Genomic DNA, 27,025 nt, shown 5'->3' with positions numbered 1-27,025 from the left:
CGTTATGTGTTCGACAGGGTATCCGGGTACCTTTTCAGATTTCAAAGTAAGAAATTCTAAAGTTTTCTTCGTCTAAAGACTCCGGGTACTGAAACTCTGTGACATTTTATAACTAGCTAAGTTGCAACTTTTTATAAAATAAGTTTTCATGTAGCACTTAAGGGGGAGGAAAGGGGGACTTCGAAATTTTTTGCCCTTTAAGTGCTCGACGACGGTACCCAGGTACCCGCAAATTGAAACGCTTGTAACTTTGGCAATATTTGACCGATTTGGACCATCTTACCACCTAAAGATTCAGGAACTTATCCACTTCCAAAGAGCTTACAACAGAACCGGAAGTGGTTCATTTGGTTCGCAGAAATCCAGTATTTCGAGGATGTGTTCCGGAATTAAAGCACTTTTTATGATTTTGGATGTAATCATAGTAATATGGGTATCCAAAATTCCTCTAATTACTGCGAAAGGTCATTTTTCATAGTTCTAAAACAGTAAAATGATTTATCCTCGGAATGGCCATTCTGGAACAAGTTCCCGTGGAACCTATTGTGACCACAGAACTGTTTAGGTTGCAACATTGGCAATATGTGTAACTAAATTCATGACATTACTCCGGAAGGTCGTTTTTCATTGTTTTGATTCTATCTGATGATTTTGCACCGGCATGGCCATTCCTGAACACATTCCCGTGGAGCTTCGCAGTGGTCCAAACCCACATAAACGTGCTCATTACAGTTTTCAGTGGGAAAACTTGATTTTAGGTTTATGGAACGTTTAGAAGAGTTTCTTGAGAGTAAAAGTTCTATCGTTTGGTGAAATTCAAATTTTGATTAATCCCCCTAAAAGTTAAAAATATATTTTTCTTCAGTTTCAATATAACACATTGACGAGTTCTGCAAAGCTATAGAGCACATTATTACAAGAAATTTTTCTGGAGACAGCAACCTTCTATCTCTTCAACGAAGATAGTATAATGAATTATCCTCGGAATGGCCATTCTGGAATAAGTTTCCGTGGGACCTCCTGTGGCCACAGAACCCACAGGTACCCTTGTCGAGCACTTAAAGGTGTTCTTTTTGTCGGTTAAAAAATGTAATGGTATTTAAGTGGATTTGTACGAAACTTAGACAATCTTTTGAGCGCTAGTCTCTTGGCGGTTTTTAAAGATTTCAGAGTATGATTTGACCAAGGAGGAGAGGTACACTGTCGTATCATTTTCTTTTGGGGTAAACTGATCGATAGCGTACAATAGAATGTTGGATACATTTTGAACTGCTGACTCAGCATCATAATCGTCAAGTATTGAGCTCCAGTTAATGTTGGAAAGATATTCATTCATTTTCATCTGATTTGCCAAGGTTATAAGCTATATCTTGTGGCGTCAATTTATGAAGAAAGACATGGAGTGCCCAATGATGCCGGGTGAACTTAACAAGGCAACTGGGAGCACGATTGATAGAAACCTGCCCACTAACTAGCTCAGTACTGACAAAACAGAGATGTAGCATACGATCGTTTTCATTTAGAACATAATTGATCTGAACAAGCTTAGCCGTACTATATCCATCCAGCTGTTGAGTAACGAATCCATTCGTAGTAGAACGTGAAGGGTCAGCAAAAAGAAAACGATCACCGGCTGCTGTCCAGTTAATGCAACTAAGATTAAAGTCGCCAGTCACCATGATTTTGTCGCTGATGTTCATTTGCGATGTTATCCACAAAAGCGAATTAGGATGCTGGTCAATGAGAACTGAGTCATTCACACGATCAGGTGGAACATATATGAAACAGAAGTAGAGCGTGTAGCTGCTCAAGGTAAAAGTAACCCATAGTTGCTCTACGCCGGCGCAGTTTGGTGGAGAGAGTAGATGAGTTCGATATTTAGTACGAGCAGATTTTTTATCACATTAAGCGGCGTACGATCTTGACGGAAAACAGTGTAGTGATCATCGAATCTGTTTAGAAAGAGTATTACTATTGAGCAAGGTTTCGGTAAAAATGCATATGTCGTATGTTGCATCGGAAACAGCAATGGCATAATCGGAAATGCTCATATTAATGCCTCCTACATTCTGATAATAAGCAATTAGTTCGTGACTTAAACTAAAGTTGACTGGAATGTCCTGGGGTGTTGTGACAGGCAAGAGTTTGAATGACTGTGCAAGTCGACGCTGAAGTGGTGATTTTGTCTGTCGTGTATACTGTAGGTACGGGGAGCTCAACGGGTTCTGATCTGATTTGACTAGCTTGTGGCAGCGAATGTTCCTAGAGTCGCAGTTGGCCTTATAATATAGCCTTATAATATAGGGGAAATATAGCTAATTATGTTTTGTTCAGATTCGTGTGGTAAAAAACGTGTCGAATAGAACCATTTTTCATTACCAATGTGACCAGTAACAACTGAATCAGCAACCGCTAGCGTAAGATCGGTAGACAGAATAACATTAGCTGGACGAATAATTGTATTGGACAGAATAGTAAACTTTCCACTACCACCTATAACTCGTTGAGGAGTAAACGACGGCTGCAGGTTTTTTTTGCGAAGCAGGTACTACTGGAGTATTGAACCAGGTGACGTTTATTGAAGCGGTGTTGTAGGCATCATGCGATTTGATACGGTTATAGTTTGTGATATTTGGGCCAGCAGCAAAGTACGTAGCGTTGCTGGCGATGACAGCAGAATCAGCGGAATCAATGGCAGCATAACTTGTAGCTATAGCTCGGTGAGATGTAAGCGTCGGCAGCGTGTTCTGATGCAGTGCAGGTGTTACTGGAGTACTGACCCAGGTAACATTTATTAAAGCGTTGTTGTAGACAGCATGCGCGTTGATGGTAGCAGTAGCAGTAGAAGAACAGGTAGTATTGTGGATTATATTATTGGCGGTGGCAGCAGAAAGAGTAGGAGTGCAGCCGTATTTATGGTTCGTAGAAGCAGCGGGAACAACAGCAACAGCAGCGCAGGTTGAACTGGTAGTCAAATGTGTTATTTGTTATTTATTGATTATCTCATCCGACATAGGTTGTCTTAATGAATATTGAAATATGGCAGGGAAAAGCCACCTTGAAATGCACAAATGATAGTTTCAAGCCGGCACAAAAACCCTGCATCTTTTCACAGAAGGTTATAAAGTAATAAAACTTATCAACTAATCACAACTTTACAATAACTTAAATGGATAAGAAAACAATTAAAATAATTTAAAGTGAACAAAAAACAGCAGTTTACAAATATTAAAAGTTAAAATTAATATCACATTGATTGTAAGCCACTGCCAGACGATGGATGGGTTCATGTTGGCCGTAATTCGTGCGATAAACGTTTAAGCGTAGAAGATGTTGATGACGTTGCGGGCGCCAAGGACAATGCATTTGTAATACAGCAAGGATATTAGGACAGTCGTAGCCGCCGGTTAGAATTTTGTGGGCCATTTGAGACATGATATGTTTTCGTCGCTGTTCGAGGGGGTTGATTCCAATTAGCAAGCAGAGGTCTTCATATGATGGCAAACTCTCAGGATTTCTCCATGGCAGTGTACGACAGATACGTCTAATGAAATGTTTTTGTACACGCTCAATACGTTGCACCCAAATATCATAATACGGGTCCCATACAACACAGGCAGACTCTAGAATGGAGCGTACCAGCGAGCAATAGAGGGCCCGCAAGGTCCCAGGATCGTCAAACTCCTTGCCGATTCTGACAATTAAACCTAGCTGACGATTTGCCTTGCTAATGATCATGGAGTAATGCTGCCTAAATGTCAGTTGAGCGTCCAAAATTACTCCAAGATCAGTTACGACTTCCTTGCGATGGGATATCTATCAATACGGTAGTCAAATAACAAAGGCTGTTTTTGCGGTGAAAGCTCATCGCAGTGCATTTTGAAATGCTTAATGTCATGTAGTTACGTCGGCACCAGTCAGCGAACAGATTAGTTAAAGCTTGAAGTCTGGAGCAATCATCACGAGTTTGAATAACCTGATAGAGTTTAGTGTCGTCCGCATACAATAATCGTGTTCCGCGAGGTAACAGCTTTGTGATATCATTGATAAATAACGAAAACAGTAGGGGTCCCAGAATGCTGCCCTGTGGAACCCCTGAATTGTTATTAAACCACCTGGATTGTGATGTATCCAATTTCACAGCAATTTTGCGATTCCGCAGGTATGATTCCAACCATTCTACCATCGCGACAGATACTCCGAGTTTGTTGCACTTAGCACACAGTATTCCATGATCGACACGATCAAATGCCGCCTTCAGGTCTGTATAGACAGCGTCAACCTGAAGTCCTCGATCCATACTACGCAAACAGAAATAAGTAAATTCTAATAAGTTGGTAGCTACGGACCTGCCAGGGAAAAATCCGTGCTGAGCCGTAGAAATGTAGTTTTTTATGCTGAACATTAGACGATCGTAGTCAATTGCTTCAAAAACTTTTGAGCAGGCACACAAACAGGAAATCCCTCGATACTGTTCTACATTGCGTTTGTCGCCCTTCTTGAACACCGCAAACATAAAAGCCTCCTTCCAGCTACAAGGAAATTGATGACTTTGCAACGAAAGATTGAAGATAGAATTTAGCGGTAACTTCAAAGCATCGTAACAATTCTTTAGCAAAGCAGCAGGAATGCCATCGGGGCCAGGGCGATAGGACTGCTTCATATTACGAACGGCCTTAGCGACTTCTTCTTCAGTAGCTGCGAATAAGAGCGCTCGAAGAGCGGATTTCCGTAAGCGATTAAGCCTAGTAAGAAGCCTGTTTCCCCAGCTTAGGACGCGGACGAACTCTGGGAATATGCTGCAGAATAAGACCTTGTATTTTTTCGGTAAACCTAGAGACTGCTTCATCCGGATCATCGCAACTGCTAATTAAATTCCAGTCAACTCCTCTTAAGGCGGAATTGATTGCAACATAGTTTCCTCGCCGAAAGTCAAAACAATTGGGATCGAATTCGTCTATGAATTGTGCTTTTAACATACAGTTAAACGTAACCATCAGTGGTGGGTGGTGAATATCAACATTGCAAAGGATATCAGGAGCTGTCATAACGGAACAAGCAGACAAAGCTTGTTGATTTACAAAAATTAAATCCAGAAACCTTCCGTTCGGATTATATACAGGATTAATCTGGTACATGTTATGCAAAGCCATTCCATCTAATAAATGTGAGCTACCAGTATTCACCTTTGATCGTAAAGCGTCAATGAAAAGGTAACTATCTTGCGGGTGCATCGACCAAGATGAACCAGGACGATTGAAATCGCCAAACAGCATAATATAGTCGTTGATATATATATATATATATATATATATATATATATATATATATATATATATATATATATATATATATATATATATATTGACTCAAGGCATACGGATTTAACTACGTTGCGGCAATTTGACAGTTTTTTCATGGGTTTTCTGTCAAATTTCCGCAACGCAGTAAAATCCGTATGCATTGTGTCTGGGCCTTAACACCTGGCTGCGAAGTCTGTCGTGTAAAAATAGAAGATCAAGTTTCGATAACGAAATGTAGCACCTAAGCTTTGCTTTTTTTGTGTGTGAACAGGACTTATTTATTCTTCTACAATGAACTCTCCATTAAGGCTTTACAGAATATGCTGTACACCACTGAAGAGCTCCTTGAGTACCGTCCTACCCAAAAGATTTTTGCAACCGCAAATAGTAGTCGCACAAATTCCTGAGGGGTTACGGAGTGCTACCAGAGACCAATGGCAATTTTCCTCCTTGCTATTGGTGCTGAATTCAAGGGGATATCCGTGCTGAACATAAACTCAAACCGAAGGCTGCAGCGGGCTGGTTTAAAGGTTCTTCCGTATAATCTACACTGTCTCTTACTGAAAAGCTCTCTGAAGGATAGAGTTTGTGCCATTTGCGGATTAAAAGTCGCATCTCATCATTACCTTAATGTTGAATCATTACAATAGATCAATAATGTTGTGGTCAAAGTGATAAGCCCATACAAAAAAATGTTGAATGATTGCAAAAAACACGCGAAATGACGAAATCCATCAGAAAAGTTTTTCCAAGGCGTGTTGCTGCAACACGTCAGCAGAAAGTCCAGATTTTTTCAACTAGATCAGACGAATTTGAGTGAATGGATGTAAATGACGTGGATATTTGCCATTTGGACATTTTCTAACAATATATCTAGCTCAACTTTTGCCGTACCTCGAAGCCAGCAAAACACACGTTTTTGTACCAAAAATATTTGGGGATTCATCTCCTTAACCCCACACTTTTTGCAGCAGAGCTCCTGCTCGGGAGAGCAGAGCAAAATAATATCAAAATGTGTTATGGAAATCGATTACCTTCTATCAAAATTTGGCTTTGTTTTCGCTGACATAGTTGGTAAAATAACAAAAAATAATACCAAAATTTTGCTCCTTTAAGGCCAAAAGAATAACTACTTGTGTTATTTGAATAACAAAGCAATAACATGACTATATTCAGAGCTTATTTTATTTAAACAATAAAATAAAATTTTATAAAACATATCGAATGTCATTTTAAGGTCATAATATGATATGATAACAAAATCAGTTATTACACTCATCTTACAACCACTGTTTTAAATATCTACTCAATAACAAAATGTGTTATCAATGTATCTCCATATCTATTCAATAACAAAATATAGCATTATAACATAGTTTGATATTGTTTTTATATTATTTTGCTCTTCGCTCCTGCTCGGGATAACAAGCTGAAACTTCCAGGAAAGTTATGTTTTAGTTCAACTGAAAAACCGCAGACGCGTGTCCGCCTTCCAGCGGCAAAGTTACTAGTTTGAGCTGACTGAAAAAGTTAGCAAGATTTGTTATTGACCAAACTCGTGTTATAGTCTTTGACCTTGAAATGCGGTCAGGCATTAATATTAATATTTTTTGAAACGATGGTTTTACAATTGATAAAGGGACGGTAGGGGAAAGTAATGAAAATTTTTTGGGAAAGGAGGGGAAAGAGTGGAAAGGAAGGGGGGGGGGTAATAGGTAGCTACGCTTAACAAGTTGTCGTTGTGACTTCTATCTTTTGTCCAATGCTGGAAGGTGCATGGGTCGGACCAAGCTATAATCAGAGATTATAACCGGATTTGAACCCACAACACCTGCCAGGGCGTGTGGCTCGCTGGTACCCGTGTACCTTCTTTTGTCCAGCGCCTCTATGGTTCAAAGGTACACGGGTACCAGTGCTGCGTATTAAAAGCAAAAGCCTGTAGCGCCACCTCATTTTGTGGCGGTTTCAGGAAATATAGTAGATGCCCGGGGGTTGGTTTTCTTACGCCGAGAGAAGCGGTCCATTATGGAATCCCTTCGATGGGCGACCCTCAAGAGTTATCACAGGAAAACGTGATCCAGATCCAGAATGTACTTATTTTTCTTACAAAACAGGCCTTTTAACTGATAATACGCTTATCGAATGAATTGCGTAATGAAGAGATTCAAAGCATGCGCAAATTTGAAAGAAATTAAAGAAATTTGGCGATTTTTTCTTGTAATACCGTAAATTTCTTGTTCAATTAGTTTATAGAGCATTCCTCTGTTGTCTTACAAGCACAATGACATAAAATTTATCTTTCAAATGCTTGAAATTTCATGATAGTATAATTTATCATAAGAAAAATGCTGCGAAATTGAATATTTCATCATGTAATAAAAAGTTTTTATTTCATAAAATTGCATAAAGTTGCAAAAATTTCACTCACAGCCCTCTTCCAGGGACTCTAAGCTATCAAATGGCATCAAAGATTGTGATGAGAAATGGTGAGAACATAAACAAATATCACTTGAAAGTATCAACATATTTATGCTATTTTACTATAATAAATTCTGCTCGCTTGCCATCATTATATTCATTGAAATCTAAAGTCTATATCAACAAATATTTGTAAAATCTTTGAGTTTAAAAAGCCTCTTTACAGCTGGTCGATAGGATACATATAGCCTTAGAAATGTGAAAGGCAACATCCTTACCTATATGAGCGAAAATATATGGCCCATTTTTACTCGAAGTTTGACAGCTCTATGCAAGATGTAAACAACACAAATGGTTTCAAAATTAACGTTATATTGTGTGATAGGTATCTGGAAAGACAGCGAGGTTTAATTGGAGGGGATTGAACGAATTTTAATTTTCCTCATTTTGGCCAGCTTTTTGGTCCAAATACTCTTCTGTGCATCGTTTCAAAAAATATTAAGACTTGTTATGTTTACACGGATGTAATTTTGTTGTATGTAACATCTAAGCTTTGTGCAAAAACAGGTCGATTAGATTATTTATCAATCTTTGTTTCTTTGGATTCAAGTTAATACCTCAAACATAACTGTCCCTAGAATCGATAGAAGAGTGCGTTGCGTTTTCAAAACGCTGGTAAGAAATAGATTAAGAATCTTTGAAATGTGTTCTTAAAACATAAAGAAATCTGGCTTTAGTTTTCAGCAGGTCGCATAAGCCATGCTAAAGGGTTAAAAACTTAAGCCAGAAATCGTCCAAATAAGCTCTATATTCGAGTTTTGAGGGTCAGGGAAAAATATTTGATGCATCAGGGGAAATCAGGGAAAGTCAGAGAATTTTATTTTTGGATTTGAGTCGACACCCTGAACTATTAGTGTTGTGTCCCGTTCTCTAAATATTGACCAATGTGATATTACAGAAATGTTGCAGTTATTTTTCTGCATTAAATTGGGGTCGAAAATTAGCTCAATGGGATATTGAATTGAAACGAGAAAATGAGTGAAAAATATATATCGTACACTTATTTCCTTTTAAATGTTAATTGAATATACATTTTTTGTTTTTTTTTTGTTTGATTATGTCACTTTAACCAGCTTGGGTCATTCGTGACTTCTGCGGGGGTGGGATTTGAACCCGAGTCCTCGGCGTGAGAGGCGTGAATGCTAACCACTACGCCGGAACTGACCCCTGAGAATATACATTCTTTTCTACTATTTTATCATATTTTCGAAAAAAAAAAACCAGCGCTATTAGGACGATATATTGCAATTTGTTAGCCATGCGTTGATTTAATAGGTCGAATTAAAGTGCCTTTACCTTACTATGCCTTCCTAATGTAGTGATATAAGCGTTCGTATGGTCAACGATGGAATCAGCTTGCTCATTCGACGTCATACTGTTCATACTGTATTGTTCATCCGAGAACAAATAGTGATCTTCAATAATTGCATCATTAGGCTTACGCGTATCTTCCACTAACTTAAAAGTTTACATCTAATTCTCCTTTACAGAGGTGTACTGTGGTCCAGTTCCTCAGATTGATAATGGATTTTCAATTGGTTCAACAAATGTCACGTATCGCGGTAATGCAATGTATCAATGTTATGCCGGTTTTGCATTTGCATCGAATGAAGCGATCGAAAAAATTTCTTGTTTGGCTGATGGAAATTGGGAGCGAAAACCATCTTGTCTTGCCTCACAATGTCAACTACTACCCGAGGTATTGCATGCCAATGTAACTGTTCTTAATGGAGGAGGTAGGAGTTATGGCACAATTATAGACTATGTATGTGATCCAGGATACCAGAGAAAGGGGCAACCTATTTTAATTTGTATGTCCAACGGTACTTGGAGTAGTTCTGTTCCTACATGCTCACGAAAACGATGTCATAGGTAATATTTATCATTAGTATCAATAATAAAAACTGATTTTAATATTAACGAACGTTCCAACAGATTTCCAAATATAGAAAATGGTTTTTTTGTGGATCATAGTCGGCATTATTTCTTTGGTGATGAAGCTCGAATTCAGTGTTACAAAGGTTACAAACAAATTGGTTCCAACATTGTTAAGTGCAATGCAAATCAGCAGTTCGAAGAACTACCAACATGCGAAGGTAAGCTTTTTACGAATGTTCAAAACTGATTACTACTATGCAATGTAACACATTACTTCGTTGCAGACATCAATGAGTGCGCAACATCGCCTTGTGATTTAGCATCCACAGAATGCGTGAATACGCCTGGATCATTTCACTGTCAGTGTAAGGCAGGATTTTCACCATCTTCAGAGTGTCGACCAGTTGGTGACTTAGGACTTGCCGTAGGGGGAATAGCAGATAATAGCATAACGTCATCTTCAACCGAAGATGGCTACGATAAAGCGGTAAGATGGCGATCAATAGGCCTAACCATGTTGATGATTAATTTTGTTTATAGATGCTGAGACTAAACTCTGCTGGATGGTGTGGTAACTCAATAGAACCGGGCGCAAATTGGGTAATGATCGATTTTAAAGCTCCCACTATTATTAGAGGTTTTCGAACAATGTCTGTACAGAGATTCGATGGCAGTTTAGCTTTCACCTCTGCAATCAGAATCCAATATACAAATGATTTAACCGACATATTTAAAGACTATGCCAATCCTGATGGAACTGCCGTTGAATTCCGAATTCTAGAGCCAACGTTATCTATCCTCAACTTACCAATTCCGATAGAGACACGTTATATCCGTTTTCGAATACAAGACTTTATGGTTGCTCCCTGTCTCAAACTGGAAATAATGGGTTGCACTCGAATAGACTGTGTTGATATCAATGAATGTGCTGACAAAAATGGTGGTTGCCGTCAAAAATGTATTAACTCTCCCGGATCATATTCTTGTGCCTGTAATACTGGATATGAACTATTTGCAAAAAATGGAACTGCTGGGTAAGATAATGATTAATTTATTTTTTTCAGTTGATTAAATCAACCTTATAATAGATTTTTCATTGAAAACTATGAATCCGGTCAACGCGATGGAGATGTAATCCAGCGCAATAAATCGTGTGTACCTGTGATGTGCCCCGCCTTGAACGCTCCTGAACATGGAAAGCTTTTGACTGATAAAGTAGACTATCATCTTGGAGATGTTGTACAATTTCAATGTGATTTTGGATATGTAATATCTGGAAGCACTAGTTTGCTTTGTATGTCAACCGGAGAATGGAATGCCACTATTCCAGAATGCATATGTAAGTAGTATAATAGCGAATTTGTTTTTATCATAAACTATCACAATTTTTTTCCGAAATTCATGAAGTAAAAAATGCAACTTAATCATAGAAGGAAAGCTTGTGTTCAATATAGATAAAAACAAATTCTCAGACAAGCTTGATGGTTTTACAATAGGCAAAAATTTCTAAATTTCAGATGCTAAATGTGTTTCGCTTCCGGACGACAAAAACGAAGGACTAGTAGTAGTTCGTCAAGAGAAAGATAGTATTTTGATTCCTTTCCGAGAGAATGTAACCCTCACTTGTAACTCACCTGGTCGTAAACTTAGAAATGCAATATCAGCTAATTTTAGACAGTGTGTATTTGACCCTAAACCGGGATATCCTGATTATTGGCTTTCTGGTGCTACTCCGTCATGCCAACGAATTGACTGTGGTGAGCCAATGCCAACACCTGGAGCAGAATATGGACAACGAAGCGATACAAAATTCCAGAGTTCTTTCTTTTTCGGCTGTCAGAATACGTTCAAGCTAGCAGGACAAAGTGCTAAAAATGATAATGTTGTCCGTTGTACAGATGAAGGTATTTGGGATTTTGGAGATTTACGGTGCGAAGGACCGGTATGTGAGGATCCTGGAAGACCCAATGATGGATATCAAATTGCAAAGAGCTACGAGCAGGGTTCAGAAGTTTTCTTCGGTTGCTCTAGGCCGGGCTATATATTAATAAATCCCAGGCCAATCTCGTGTATTAGAGAACCAGAATGTAAAGTCATAAAACCGCTAGGATTATCATCAGGCCGTATTCCTGACAGTGCAATTAATGCGACCTCAGAAAGGCCAAATTACGAGGCCAAAAACATAAGATTGAGCTCAGTTACCGGATGGTGTGGAAGACAAGAAGCATTCACATACGTCAGTGTTGATTTAGGAAAAGTAAACCGTATAAAGGCTATCCTTGTAAAAGGTGTAGTAACTAACGATATCGTTGGGCGACCTACGGAAATACGATTTTTCTACAAACAGTCGGAGAATGAAAACTATGTTGTTTACTTTCCCAATTTTAATTTAACAATGCGCGATCCCGGAAATTACGGAGAACTAGCAATGATAACTTTACCTAAGTACGTTCAAGCACGCTTTGTAATTCTTGGCATAGTAAGCTATATGGATAACGCATGCCTTAAATTTGAATTGATGGGATGTGATGAACCAGCCGCAGAATCTTTGTTGGGGTACGATTACGGATATTCACCTTGCGTGGACAACGAACCCCCAGTTTTTCAAAATTGTCCTCAACAACCTATTATTGTGAAACGTGACTCAAAAGGTGCAATTTTGCCTGTAAATTTCACAGAACCCATGGCAGTTGATAACTCTGGATCGATAGCAAGACTGGAAGTAAAACCACAAAGTTTTAAAACCCCTTCGTACATTTTTCAGGACACAATTGTTAAATACGTTGCATTTGACTATGATGGAAATGTGGCTATTTGTGAAATAAATATTACAGTTCCCGATATTACACCTCCATCTTTAAGTTGTCCGCAGAGCTTTGTTATTGAATTGCTTGATAAACAAGATAACTATTTCGTACAATTTAACGAAACCAGAAAACGAATTAAGGTATCCGATAACTCAGGAGAAGTTTCAATTGAATACATTCCTCCAAGCGCCACCATTCAAATAGGGGCATTCGAAAATGTAACTGTCATCGCTACTGATCGTTATAATAATAAAGCCATGTGCCATTTCCAAGTGGCCGTACAAGCAACACAATGCGTTGATTGGGATCTGCTTCCTCCCAGCAACGGTGAAATAAAATGTAAATCAAGCGACAATGGAGTTGACTGCATTGCTTCTTGTAAACCAGGTTACAGATTTACAGATACGGATGTTGTTAAAAAATTTTCATGCGAAACAAAGCGTCTCTGGAAACCATCTTCTATAGTTCCTGACTGTGTCTCCGAAAATACTCAACAAGCAGATTATCATGTTACAGCAACCACGATATATAGAGCAAATGGAGCCGTAGCTGAAACTTGCCTACCACAATATCAAGAACTGCTAGAAAAATACTATCCAAATTTAAATAACATATTATCTCAGCGCTGTTCCGCAGTTAATGTAAATATGAATGTATCATTTATAAAATCTATACCTAAGCTTCTCGAAGAAAATATGATACAGATTGATTTTATTTTGTCAATTATCCCTGCCATAAAACAACCACAATTGTATGATCTCTGTGGATCGACGCTTCATTTGATATTTGATTTAAGTGTTCCATATGCCAGTGCTGTTATTGAACCAATATCAAATGTATCCGCAATTGGAAATTTATGTCCTCCACTACGAGCATTGAAGAGTTCTATCGCTCGTGGTTTCACCTGTTCTGCAGGAGAAGTTCTAAACATGGATACAAATGATGTACCACGATGTCTCCACTGTTCAGCTGGAACATATGCCGGTGAGAACCAAAAAACATGTACACCATGCATGAAAGGTTACTATCAAAATAGAGGACGTCAAGAATCCTGCCTAAAATGCCCCCCGGGAACATATACCAAAGAGGATGGATCAAAAAGTATTAAAGCTTGCATTCCAGTCTGCGGCTATGGAACCTACTCACCCACTGGATTGGTGCCTTGTTTAGAATGCCCAATAAATTCCTTTTCCAGTAATCCACCAACGAGTGGATTTAAAGACTGTCAGGCATGTCCCCTTAACACGTTTACCTTCTATCCTGCTGCACAGTCCTTAGAACAATGTAGAAGTAAATGTCCGCCAGGACAATATTCGGCAACAGGACTTGCACCTTGTTCGCCTTGCCCAAAAAATTTCTATCAAAATCTAGAAGGAACGCTGACTTGCAATGAATGTCCCACGGGTATGAAAACTGATGGCACAGGAGCTATTGGACGAGAAGAATGTAAAGCGGTTATGTGTACCGAAAATTCGTGCCAACACGGGGGCTTATGCGTTCCCATGGGTCATGAAGTGCAGTGTTTCTGTCCCGCTGGATTTTCAGGTAGGAGATGCGAGATTGATATCGATGAATGCGCATCACAACCTTGCTATAATGGAGGCACATGCAAAGATTTACCTCAAGGCTATAAATGTATCTGTTCTCAAGGTTATACCGGTATCAACTGTCAAGAAGAAAAAAGTGATTGTGGTAATGACACATGTCCATCACGAGCAATGTGTAAAGATGAACCAGGTTATAATAATTACACTTGTCTTTGCCGTAGTGGATATACTGGCAATGAATGCGACATCACGATCGATCCATGTACTGCAAATGGTAATCCATGCAAGAACGATGCTACGTGTATTGCTCTTCAGCAAGGTCGTTTCCAATGTCAATGTCTGCCTGGTTGGGAAGGCCAGTTATGTGAAATTAATACCGACGATTGTGCGGAAGCACCTTGTCTTCTAGGAGCAAACTGCACTGATCTAGTCAACGATTTCATTTGTAACTGTCCGAATGGATTTTCAGGGAAAAGATGTCAAGAGAAGCTAGATCTATGTTTATCTGAACCATGCCACCATGGATTATGTGTTGACCGCTTTTTCTATCACGAGTGTGTGTGCTTACCCGGCTGGACTGGTGAGTCATGTAATATAAATATAAATGAATGTGCGAGTGATCCATGTCAAAATAATGGAGATTGCCTTGATATGATAGCTAGTTATCAGTGCAGTTGCGAACCTGGGTATACCGGAAGAAATTGCCAACATTTCATTGACGACTGTGCCAGTGAACCATGTCAAAACGGAGCCACATGTGTTGATCAATTAGACGGTTTTCATTGTAAGTGTAGACCAGGATTCGTTGGCTTGCAATGTGAAACTGAAATTGATGAATGCTTGAGTGATCCCTGTAACCCAACAGGAACTGATCGATGTGTAGATAAGGATAATACATTCCTTTGCTCATGTAGGGAAGGTTTTACCGGAGAGTTTTGCGAAACAGATATCGACGATTGTGAAACCGATCCTTGTTTGAATGGAGGAACATGTCGAGATAGGGTGGGTATTTACGAATGTGAATGCCCACCGGGTTGGAATGGTTACCAATGTGAACAACTAATCACAACCTGCGACTCTTCTTATCCATGTAAAAACGATGCCCACTGCATTGATTTATTTGAAGATTACTTCTGTGTTTGTCCCAGTGGAACTGATGGAAAACAATGCGAGACGGCGCCAAATAGGTGTATTGGAAACCCATGTATGAATGGAGGCCAGTGTAAAGATTATGGCTCTGGACTAAACTGTTCTTGCTCGCCAGACTATACTGGTGTTGGCTGCCAGTACGAATATGATGCATGTGATGCTAAAATTTGTAAAAATGGAGCAAAATGTGTTGATCATGGCTATGGTTACAAATGTGTTTGTCAACCCGGATACACTGGAGCTAATTGTGATCAAGATATAGTTGATTGCAAAGACAACTCTTGTCCTCCAGGAGCTACATGCATTGATTTAACAGAAGGATTCTACTGTCAGTGCCCGTTCAATTTGACTGGAGATGATTGTCGAAAAAGTAGGTACATTTTTAATTTACTCTGCCTCCTTGGTGTTACGGCATTGCATAAATCATTACACGGAACGAGTTAACTTCACTTTTCAGAAAATGGTGGAACGTTTGTTTTCATGGCAATATAATTTAAAGTAAGATTTCTCTTTTCGTTTCTCAGATAATGATCTTTTTTTAAAATTTTTATCGATAAAGTAACAAATATAGTGTTGACCAACCACCCAGAGTTGGCGTTTGACGGCTAAATCTCTAGGTGGTTTTTTACAAGAACATTGTGACTTCCAGCGATTCGGGTGTTCGCAAAAATTGGCGATTGCTTTTGAAAAGCTTTGTTTTTCAATAAATATTAAAAAATGATCGTTATCTGAAAAAACGACAGCATAAATCTTATTTTAAATTTGAACATAAATAGATAAATTAATTTCACCTATTGTGGGATTGTTAAAAAGCTGATGTTAGCTTAATCCGTGCAATGATCTATCATAGCTAACCAATATTTAAGAGACTATTTACAAATTTCGCATCGCAATTGATGGGAGGAGGATTTAGATCGTTGTGTTACACACCGATGACCCACTATAGACGGATTTCACGGCAACTCAACCAGAGGTTAGCATTATCCTCTCAGAATTCAATGAAACTTTGTGTGTGTAAAGAGTTCATGTAAATAAGATTTGCAAACTTCGTTTTTTTAAAATTGGAGAGGTTTTAATTTTTATCCTCTTTTTTTAAATAAAAAATGTACCCAAATAACTACAGGACCTGCAAAAAAATGATCTGAGTGACTTTTTAACATTTTAAAAACTAAAAATCGATTTCCCAAAAAACGCCATCTCAGAAATTGATAAGATTTTTTATAAAGATAGATATTTATGTGGCCTATAAGCAGTGTTGGGCATGGTAATTCACTAAGCGACCAATCGCGAAACGCTATTTGATAAATTCAGACTAACCGAATTGTTGCTGATCCATAATTCCAAATTAAGTGCCGCTGTTTAATTTAAAATTAATAAACAGCATTTTAGCGATCAGAATAGGTTTTGATCCAAGTTTTATTAAGAAAAGCCTTGTAAGAGATATAAACTAGTAATAATTTGTTATTGGTTTTTTAATGTGCATATGAAAAAGTTTTTATTAGAAAAAATTTTTTCTCTTAAATATGACCATTTTACAATGTATGAACGACTTCTATCTTCAGAAAAAATTTCACCAATTCCTGAGACGGCGTGTTTTGGAAAATCGATTTTTTTGTTGGAAGGATTGACCACTGCGACCATTATTTTGATCTGTTTTGGTATTTTTAGTTTTTAAAATGCTTTTTTCAGTGAGGAAATAATTTTAATTTTTTTCAGTTTTTTTTTGGAAAAAATCAATATTTTCTAAAAGTCATTCATAGATCTTTTTTTGCAAGTCCTAGTTTTCTTAAGACACACACACACGCACACACACACACACCCCCACACCCACACACACACACACACATACACACACACACACACACACACACACACACACACACACACACACACACACACACACACACACACACACACACACACACACACACACACACACACACACACACGCACGCACACACGCACGCACACACGCACGCACACACGCACGCACACACGCACGCACACACGCACGCACACACGCACGCACACACACACGCACACAGAGGCACGCACGCACACAGAGGCACGCGCGCAATTCTAAGAGGCTGCTGGCAACTCCATAGACGAGTTGGCGTGAAATCCGTCTACAAAATAGCGTTACGTAGCGCTCCACGCTATGTCATTTATGAATGATCTCTAACCCAGAAGTGAATTTCAAGACAAAACCATATTAAATAATAATCCAACAAACGTTTCATTTATGTCCGGGAAAACCGAAAAATTTCTCCTGGAGTTCCATGAAATTTTAGGATCCTTCGATCCAAAGTACGATAATTTTGAACAATGTCACTTCTGGGTACAATATATTTTCTCACCAATTCCCAAATTGAACATTCAAACAATTATATTGTTTTCACGTTTTTCAGCGATTCAAGTAGATTATGATTTATACTTCAGTGATCCCTCCCGATCATCAGCAGCTCAAGTTGTGCCATTCTATACTGGATCTCCAGATAGTTTTACGTTTGCATTGTGGGTGCAGTTCGGACAAAAAGATGATACTGGAATATTCGCCTCCGTTTATGCTACCAAGTAAGTTTTACAGTAATAAGTAAAATATACTTCCATACCCACTAAGCCAGCTGAGACCGACTACTTCTGATCACTGAGAAATCGCTAGTTTTCGAGCATAGAGGCCTGTCCGGTCGTACACGACTTCCCCCTAATTAGTGTTACGTTTTAGGCAATTAACTAAAAGTTTTAACGAGAAAAGTAATTTTCAATTATGAACGCTTGCCGAAGTTGACCGAGAAACATTTCATTTAACTTTCTTCAATTCGTTTGCGGCCTCCGAGAAACATTAGATGGTCGCCAAACGCTATTTTGCCAAGTGCTGATGTGTTGCCTTTCTACTATATAAATATATAGTATAAAGATATAGAAATCACTCGGAAAACCGGAAATGGAAAGAAGGTCCTGGGGGCCGAATGTCATATACCATTCGACTCAGTTTCGAAAACTGTTGAGCTCTTCCAGCACACCTCCTGCAGCGCTACGACGTCGAACTTGCGGCTCTTCAATACGTTGAAGAGCACTCGAGTGCTCCCTTGGAAGTTGAGAGATCGGCAGTTCCACGTCCCGAGTTTCCAATCCATTGTCCTTTTTCGTCACGTGGGTCTATTCCGATTGTTCCAGTTAGAATTTATTTGTTCTTCGTTCCGTGCTTTAGTATTTTTCGTGGTGACGGCTTGCAAAGCCTGCTACACGAGCCCCCTGTTTCGCCAGAGGGCAAACGAAGCTCGAAAGAGCCCTCCTTTCCTGTCATCATACGACCTTGGCTTCCACCGGGGTTGGTTCCCCGATCTCCACCAAAGTTGCTCGTATCCCGGCTGGTACCACGAGGAGGTAGGAATAGGAGTTGCTGAATAAGAGGCTATGAACCACTGTAGGGTCTATTTTATGCCTACACGTGCACTAGGCACCGACGCACAGTGGAAAATACTGGGACAAAACACCCAAAATGGAGTTGAAGTTTTTCATGAAGTATTATTTTTCTATGAAAGTAGACAGACTAAATAACTATATTCTAAAGTTTCAGAGCACTGGGAATGATACAGCTTTTTGTAGATTTTTTTGAATCTGAGGTTTGAGTGACAACTTCCCATATTTTTCAATCAACGCAAGTTTTGAAAAACTGTTTTTAATCGTATCCTGTTAGATATTTGGATACAAAGAAAACGTGATTTGGTATTGAAATGGTTATAGATTAGCACCTTATTTTGCAGATTGACGAAAATCAAGTCCACTCTAAAATATATTTGCTACAAATCTCAAAATAGTAACACACATGTGTCTTCGCATTTTCAAAGTTGAGCATCTTTTTTTGGGAACGGAAGGTAACCGTGATTTTTTCATATTTAATGTACAATTTAGTCTACTTTCCAAAAATCATAACCGCATTTTGCGCAGATTTGCGCAAAGACTAAAAATATTGAAATTTATAGAACCATGTGTTTTTAGGCAATCCTGCTTTGTAATTACTTCTAACAATACTATTGCAGATATTTTTAAAGTAAATCTGTGAGCATTTAGCAGTTAAAGGTTAGTACCACGTCAGCAGAGCAGAAATGACACTTTGATATTCAAATTTTAGTAAATAAACATGGTTATTGGCTGGAGAAAGAGCAATTTTTAAAATTCAAAATTTATTTTTAAATTTGGCTCAACGTTATGGATTGCTGAGTGTTACAAGGTCATTACTACTTCTCCTAATTATCTCAATGCAAAAAAACACAAAATAAAAATAATAGTTCAAGTAGTTATAAAACTTTTCTTAGAAAATTATTTGAGAGACACCCTAATTATTGATTTTTTTAAATATTTGACAACTTTAAGTTTTAGTAGTCAATTTAGTTCACAGTTATATACAAAATATGCATGTTCCATGCTACTTTACCAATTTTATTAGTTTTGTCTCAGTTTTATTCTAACTGGCGCCACTGTGCGACGGTACGCATTATTCAGCCGTTTACCAGCCATATGATCCTCCTACAATTCGCCATTACTGTCCAGCGAAATGATTTTTATGCCCGGTATCTTCGCTCTCGTTGCCAATAATCCAGAGAGATTCCGCTGATGGGGCTGCCATCTTAATGTGGACGGGAGCCACTGTGCCCCCTTTCCTGTTAGCATACGACAATTGAAGTTGCGTACCCCAGCCGGCACTCGTGGAAGTAGGAATAGGAGTTAACGAACAGAGGTTATGGAATGCACATGTTCACCCTTTGCCAGCCGGAACATGGAATATACTGACCCTTGCCCAGCAGAGCAAGCTGGCTCAACTTGAAAGGGAAGCTAGCCGCCTGAAGCTTGAAATCCTGGGGCTGAACGAGGTTCGCAGGCCGGGTACTGGCAAACACAAGACATCATCCGGGCAAGTCTTCCTCTACTCTGGCATACGAGGTGAAAATGATACTCGAGAAAGAGGAGTTGGATTCCTATTGAGCCCAGGGGCACATGCGGCCCTGATGAAGGGGGAACCGGTAAATGAGCGAATAATCGTTGCCAGATTCAGAACACGGGTTAGGAACCTTACGGCAATCCAGTGCTATGCGCCAACAGATGCTGCCGACCTGCAGGAGAAAGAGAGTTTTTACAGCCAGCTGAACAGCGTGGTTGAGAAAATCCCGAAGGGGGACATCCAAATTCAAATGGGCGACTTCAACGCGAAGATTGGCTCAAACAACGCGGACCTTGAACGCGTCATGGGACGCCATGGCCTAGGAGAGATGAGCGAAAACGGGGAGCTGTTTACAGAATTCTGTGGTAATAACGACATGGTCATTGGTGGATCGCTCTTCCCCCATAGACCAGTACATAAAGTCACGTGGGTAGCCCGCGACGGCCTAACAGAAAACCAAATCGACCACATCTGCATCAGCCGGAAATGGAAAAGGAGCCTTCTTGATGTACGCAACAAACGCAGCGCTGATATTGCATCCGACCATCGTCTTGATATCGCTGAGATACGTCTGCGCGCCGCACGTGTCCAACGACTGGAGGTAAAAGTTGGATGCCGCTACGACATCCGCCGATTGGAGAATCCTGAGGTGAAAAGGGCCTCTGTCGAACAACTTGAATCTCTAGCCTCGGAGTTGCCGCCTGGTGGAACCGTCGAAGAGCAATGGACCGGCATCAAGAACGCCTTCATCACGATCAGTGATGAAACCCTCGGCAAAGTGCGCAGCGAGCAGAGGGAGTCGATTTCGGATGAAACTTGGAGGAAGATCGACGAGCGGACAGAGGCGAAAACCAGCATTGAGCAAGCGCGGACCAGATCGGTTAAGACAGCTGCCCGTTAACGATACGCCGAACTGGAGAGGACTGTTAAACGTGCTTGTAAGCGGGACAAGAGAGGGAAGTACTAACTCCCTAGCCGAACAAGGAGAAACCGCCGCCACCAATGGTGATATCCGTTTGTTATACGATATTTTTCGCCGCCTTAGTAGTGCCAAGATGGTCAGCTATTGACTGACCGTACAGAACAGCTTAAGCGATGGACTGAACATTTTGAACAACTCTTCCAAGTTTCAAACGTCAGAGACCAACAAAACCAGCAGCGTATGACGCCTACAGTTCGTCGAAGAAACCGCGTGAACTCGAAGGCTCCATCGCTGGATGAAATTGTAGCAGCCATCAAGAGTATGAAATCCAATAGAGGGCCAGGGATAGATCGTATTTCAGCCGAAATGCTCAAAGCTGACCCATCTTTGTCAGCCCAGATGATGCATCAGCTTTTCAGCAATATTTGGGAAACCGCAACTTTTCCGGTGGACTGGATGCAGGGCATATTGGTCAAAGTGCCTAAGAAAGGAGACCTAACTGAATGCGGTAACTGGCGTGGCATCACGTTGCTCTGTATTACTCTCAAAGTACTCTGTAAGGTAATCTTCAACCGGATCCAGAAGAAGATCGACGCTACTCTCCGGCAGCAGCAAGCTGGATTCCGTGCTGGCCGATCATGTGTAAACCATTTCACAACGCTCCGCATTATATTGGAGCAGATCAACGAATTCCAGGACTCTCTTCTGCTGGTGCTCGTTGACTTCGAAAAGGCGTTCGACCGACTCAATCACAAAAACATCTGGGGCGCACTTAGGCGTATAGGAGTTCCAGATAAGCTAGTCCATCTCGTCGAGGCTCAGTACGAGGCGTTCTCGTGCAAGGTTTTGCACGATGGCGTCTTGTCCGACCCCATAAGGGTTACTGCTGGCGTGAGACAGGGTTGCATTTTATTACCGCTTCTGTTTCTCATCGTTATGGATGAGATATTAGTTGGAGCAATTGACAGCAGACCAAATCGAGGATTGCCTTGGAATCCTCTAACGATGGAGCAGCTAAATGACCTCGACCTTGCCGACGACATTGTCTTGCTCACACAACGCCGAAACGATATGCAGAGCAAGTTAGACGACCTCTCCGAGAGCTCCCAGGTAGCAGGTCTCACAGTCAATGTAGTGAAAACTAAATCTATGGTCAATCTATGACAATTCCACCAACTTCACAGTAGCGGGACAACAAGTTGAGCAGGTAGACGCCTTTCAATATCTTGGTAACCAAACAACGCCCGTTGGTGGTACCAAGACTAATATAGCCACACGAATCAGGAAGGCCAGGGGTGCCTTTGCAGGTCTGCGAAACATTTGGCGGTCAAACAAGATCACTCTATGTACGAAATCTGGAATCTTTAATTCAAACGTTAAATCCGTACTGCAGTATGCCTGCGAAACGTGGTGCGTCTCAGCAGAGACAACGCAAAAACTGCAGGTATTCATTAACCGGTGCCTGCGATACATCATGCGTGCCTGGTGGCCTGATAACTGGATATCCAATGAGGAACTCCACCGTCGGTATCATCAACGGCCGATAGCCACAGAAATTCGTGAACGTAGGTGGAAGTGGATCGGACACACCTTGAGGAAAGGAGCGAACGAGGTTTGCAGAGAAGCACTCGACTGGAATCCACAAGGACAGCGTAGAAGAGGCAGACCCAGAGGCTCATGGCAACGGAGCTAAGCCAACGACATCCGGGTTGTAGACGAGAACCTGTCCTGGCGACAGATAAAAGCCATGGCGGGTAACCGTCAGGAGTGGAGATCTCTGATTTCATCCCTTTGTTCTGCCGGACCGGCGGACATGGACACATAAGTAAGTAAGTTGGGTACCACGCAAGAACTCATTTTCCACTAAACTTGATTTTTTTCGACAAGAGTAACTTTTCAAAAGAGTGTATTAAGAAATGAAAAACTAAAAAACTACATTGGAACATAATATTTGCCTTCTGCTCGTTGAACCCATTCATCTGATACTCATAATGTAGGAATTTTCCACTACTTTCAGTCACATGCGGTCATTTTCAGAAAATCGGCAGTCGCCATCTTTGATTCCAAAATGGCATCAGAACACGATATTCCATACTCAGTCGTCACACTCTTTCACCAATACCCATTTTATAGGAGTTTTGTATTATTTATTAACATTTACAAATTCCATGGATATAGACCACTATGTTGTGGAACGTATTGAGGATTGCAGATGAGTTACCCGGAAAAAAATAACCATAACACGAAGATAAAAATTACTGTAACAGCAGAATACAAAATACAGTAAAAACAATAAAATTTATCGTCAAAAAAGATAGCCAAAATATCAAATCTATTGTCGTCCACCATAACTTTCATGGTTTTCGGAGATACTACCATAAAAATGACGGGTTGCTAAGTATCTTAACAATAAAAAAAATCTAGTTTTCCGCGAAAAAAAATTTTCATTCACAGTAAAAGTTATCGTTCCTTTATGGTAATTTTTTAGGCGAAAAAACAAAATTTAATTAACCGTTATGTGTTCGACAAAAAAACACCTTTAGCAAGGCCCCGGGTACCCAAAATTGATATTGTTATAACATCAACAATTTTAAACCGATTTTGATGAAATAGGTGTTATTTGATTTGTTAATTTATCTAGTACTAGCTGATCCGACAAACTTCGTATTGCCATAAATTCGCTGTCGCTCGTTCGGACCCAACTGAAAGAAAATAATAGAGGTCAGTAAACCTAGGAAAATAAATAAACCTAATTGATAGTTTGTGGTGATCCTGTTTTTGACTAATATTTTATGGAAGTGTCTAAAATTTCTCGAGTTCCATCAGTTTTTAAGTTAGGCAAAAATTTCTGTTTTATTTGTATGAGAGTCCTTCTCCCCCTACCACAGGGGTGAGGCGACTAAAACCATCATAAAAAAAATTCCTGCCTCCAAAACCCCCCACATGCCAAATTTGGTTCCATTTGATTGATTAGTTCTCTAGTTATGAGGAAATTTGTACATATTTCATTTGTGTGGGCGCGTCCCCTTTTATAGGGGGAAGGGGTCATAATTTACCTCCTGAAGAGAGGAGAGGTCACAATGCACCATAGAGAAAAAATTTGCCTCCCAAAACACCCACTTGCCAAGTTTAGTTTCATTTGCTTGATTAGGTCTAAAGTTATGAGGAAATTTGTATTTCATTTGTATGGGAGCCCCCCCTCTTAAAAGGGTGAGGGGTCCTAATTCATCATAGAAAACATTCTAGTCTCCGAAAACACCCACATGCTAAATTTGGTTCCATTTGATTGATTAGTTCTCGAGTTATGAAAAAATTTGATTTTCATTTGTATAGGAGCCCCCCCTCCTGAAGTGGGGAGGGGTCCTAATTCATCATAGAAAAAAATCTTGCATCGAAAAACACCCACATGCCAAACATTGTTTGATTAGTTCTCGAGTTATAAAGAAATTTGTATTTCATTTGTATGGAAGCCCCCATTTGTATGAAGAGGGGTCATAATTCTACTCCTGAAGAGGGAGGGCGTCTCAATTTACCCTAGAAAGAATTCTTGTCAGCAAAAACAACCACATGCCAAATTTTGTTCCATTTGCTTGATTAGTTCTCTAGTTATGCAGGAATGTGTGTTTCATTTGTATGTGACCCCCCCTCTTAGTGGGGGGAGGAGTCTCTAACCATCATAAGAACCTTCCCTGGCCCCGAAAGCCTCTACATGCAAATTTTCACGCCGATTGGTTCAGTAGTTTTCGATTCTATAAGGAACATCCCGACAGACAGACAGAAATCCATTTTTATATATAAGATTTTGCCGTTTGGCCATTAAAAGACATACGGGACCCGAAAATCCGGAATTCCGACAGAGTTTCCGCTGTGATAGGGATGGGAAAACTATCATTAACTACTGATAGTTATCAGTAAGCAATAATATCACTAAGTATCAGTAAGGTTTCGCTATTATTGATATTTACTGATATAGTTACGTTGTCCCGTTAGAAAAATTAGTTAGAATAAACTTATTGGGCGGTAGTTGCGTACGATAAACGTGGATGACACAATATATCGTAGTCAACGTCAGTAGCCTAAAGCCGGGGTAGCTCGTGCTGATTCAAGCAGTCGCCTCCATTTAACTCGAACTTTGGCCACTCGTCGCCAATTTTCTAATCGTCTCAAAAGTCACAAATCACTTTCGACGTGATCGTGCCATCTTGCACGTTGAGCCCCGGTGCCAGTGAGGCTGTTGAAGACAACTGTTTCCGTCGCACTATCGTCCGGCATTATTACGACGTATATGGCCCACCATAGCCTACTGACTTTCGCCAAATGCACGATGGGATTAACTCCAAACAATACCTGTAGCTCGTGATTCATACGTCTCCACCACTCTTCGCTTTCAGTACTTCGCCAAATATCCGCAGTACCCTTTCGCTCGGATATGGCAAGGGCGCATATATCCTCCGTGAGCGACCTAACGATTCCATAAGAAACTACTGACCTAATAAAAGATTTGTGCATTATCAGATTCGTACGGTAGCGTGTGCTTCTTGATCGTAGCGTAGAGCGAAGGGCAAAGTAGGCTCGATTTTCCACTTGAATGCGCCGCTGGATTTCCTTACCGGGGACCGCGTTGTCCGCGGTCACCAGCAATCCAAAATACACGAGTTCATCTACCACTTCTAGTTCGTCACAGTCAAGGGTTACCATCCGTGAGAGGCACGCGTTTGGTTCTTTGGAGTCTCTTCTTTTCATGAATGTGATCTTTGATGTATTTATTATTAATCTGATCTTCCTAGACTACTGCTTTCAACCTGGCATAGGTTGCCTCCACCATCGCAAGGTTCCTAGCTATGATTCTTCTTCTTCTTCAGCAGCATAGAGCCGGGGTGGCTCGTGCTGTTTCAAGCACTCGTCTCCATTCAACTCGGTCTTGGGCCACTCGTCGCCAATTTCCTAGTCGTCTCAGAAGTCGCAAATCGCTTTCGACCTGGTCGAGCCATCGTGCACGTTGGGCCCCCCTGTTCCTGGTGCCGGTGGGGTTGTTGAAGAGGACCGTTTTCGTCGCACTGTCGTCCGGCATCCTTACGACGTGTCCGGCCCACCGTAGCCTGCTAACTTTCGCTAGATGTACGATGGGAGTCTCCCCAAGCAGTGCCTGTAGCTCGTAATTCATACGCCTCCGCCACTCTCCGCTTTCAGTTTGTACTCCGCCAAATATCGTCCGCAGCACTTTCCGCTCAAACACGGCAAGGGCGCGTATGTCTTCCGTAAGCAGCGTCACGGCTTCAAGTCCATAAAGAACTACCGGTCTAATAATGGTTTTGTACATTGTTAGCTTCGTGCGGCGGCGTATGCTTCCTGATCGCAGCGTTTTACGAAGGGCAAAGTAGGCCCGATTTCCCGCTTGGATGCGCCGCTGGATCTCCTTACTAGTGTTGTTGTCCGCGGTCACCAGCGATCCCAAATACACGAACTCTTCTACCACTTCTAGTTCGTCGCCGTCAACGGTTACCGTCCGTGGGAGGCGCGCATTTGTTTCCTTTGAGCCTCTTCCTTTCATGTATTTGGTCTTCGACGCATTTATTTTTAGCCCAATTCTCCTAGACTCCGCTTTCAGTCTGGCGTAGATTGCCTCCGCCGTCGCAAAGTTCCTGGAAATGATATCGAAGTCATCTGCAAAGCCTAGAAGTTGGCTACTCTTGGTAAAAATCGTGCCTCTCGTTTCAATGCCCGCTCGTCGGATCACCCCCTCAAGAGCGATGTTGAACAGCATGCAGGATAGACCGTCACCTTGTCTCAACCCTCGTCGCGTCTCGAAGGGACTCGAAAGTGTCCCAGAGATGCGTACGAAACACATCACTCGATCCAATGTAGCTCTGATCAGTCGCGTCAGTTTGTACGGAAAACCGTATTCGTGCATTATCTGCCATAGCTTGTCTCGATCGACTGTATCGTATGCTGCTTTGAAATCGATAAAGATGTGATGCGTGGGCACGTTGTACTCCCGA

The 27,025-nt window shown here is 40.7% G+C and overlaps 1 protein-coding gene across 3 annotated transcripts in view; it reads left to right on the top strand.

Annotated features, from left to right (window-relative positions):
• The window catches only part of LOC128744253 (sushi, von Willebrand factor type A, EGF and pentraxin domain-containing protein 1), a 119,046-nt gene that overhangs the window by 33,882 nt on the left and 58,139 nt on the right, over positions 1 to 27,025 (top strand). For all 3 annotated transcript variants that reach the window (XM_053841110.1, XM_053841109.1, XM_053841111.1), the window contains exons 7-13: positions 9,272 to 9,653; positions 9,717 to 9,877; positions 9,944 to 10,146; positions 10,200 to 10,693; positions 10,748 to 10,998; positions 11,177 to 15,532; positions 17,571 to 17,736. In XM_053841110.1, the coding sequence (XP_053697085.1) occupies positions 9,272 to 9,653; positions 9,717 to 9,877; positions 9,944 to 10,146; positions 10,200 to 10,693; positions 10,748 to 10,998; positions 11,177 to 15,532; positions 17,571 to 17,736 (6,013 nt within the window). The remainder of the gene's footprint in view (positions 1 to 9,271; positions 9,654 to 9,716; positions 9,878 to 9,943; positions 10,147 to 10,199; positions 10,694 to 10,747; positions 10,999 to 11,176; positions 15,533 to 17,570; positions 17,737 to 27,025) is intronic.

Source organism: Sabethes cyaneus, chromosome 3 (genome assembly GCF_943734655.1).
Source record: "Sabethes cyaneus chromosome 3, idSabCyanKW18_F2, whole genome shotgun sequence".
In the NCBI taxonomy this organism is placed as follows: Eukaryota; Metazoa; Arthropoda; class Insecta; order Diptera; family Culicidae; genus Sabethes; species Sabethes cyaneus.
Note: the sequence above shows the minus strand (reverse complement) of the source record. Positions and strands in the feature narration are given on the sequence as shown.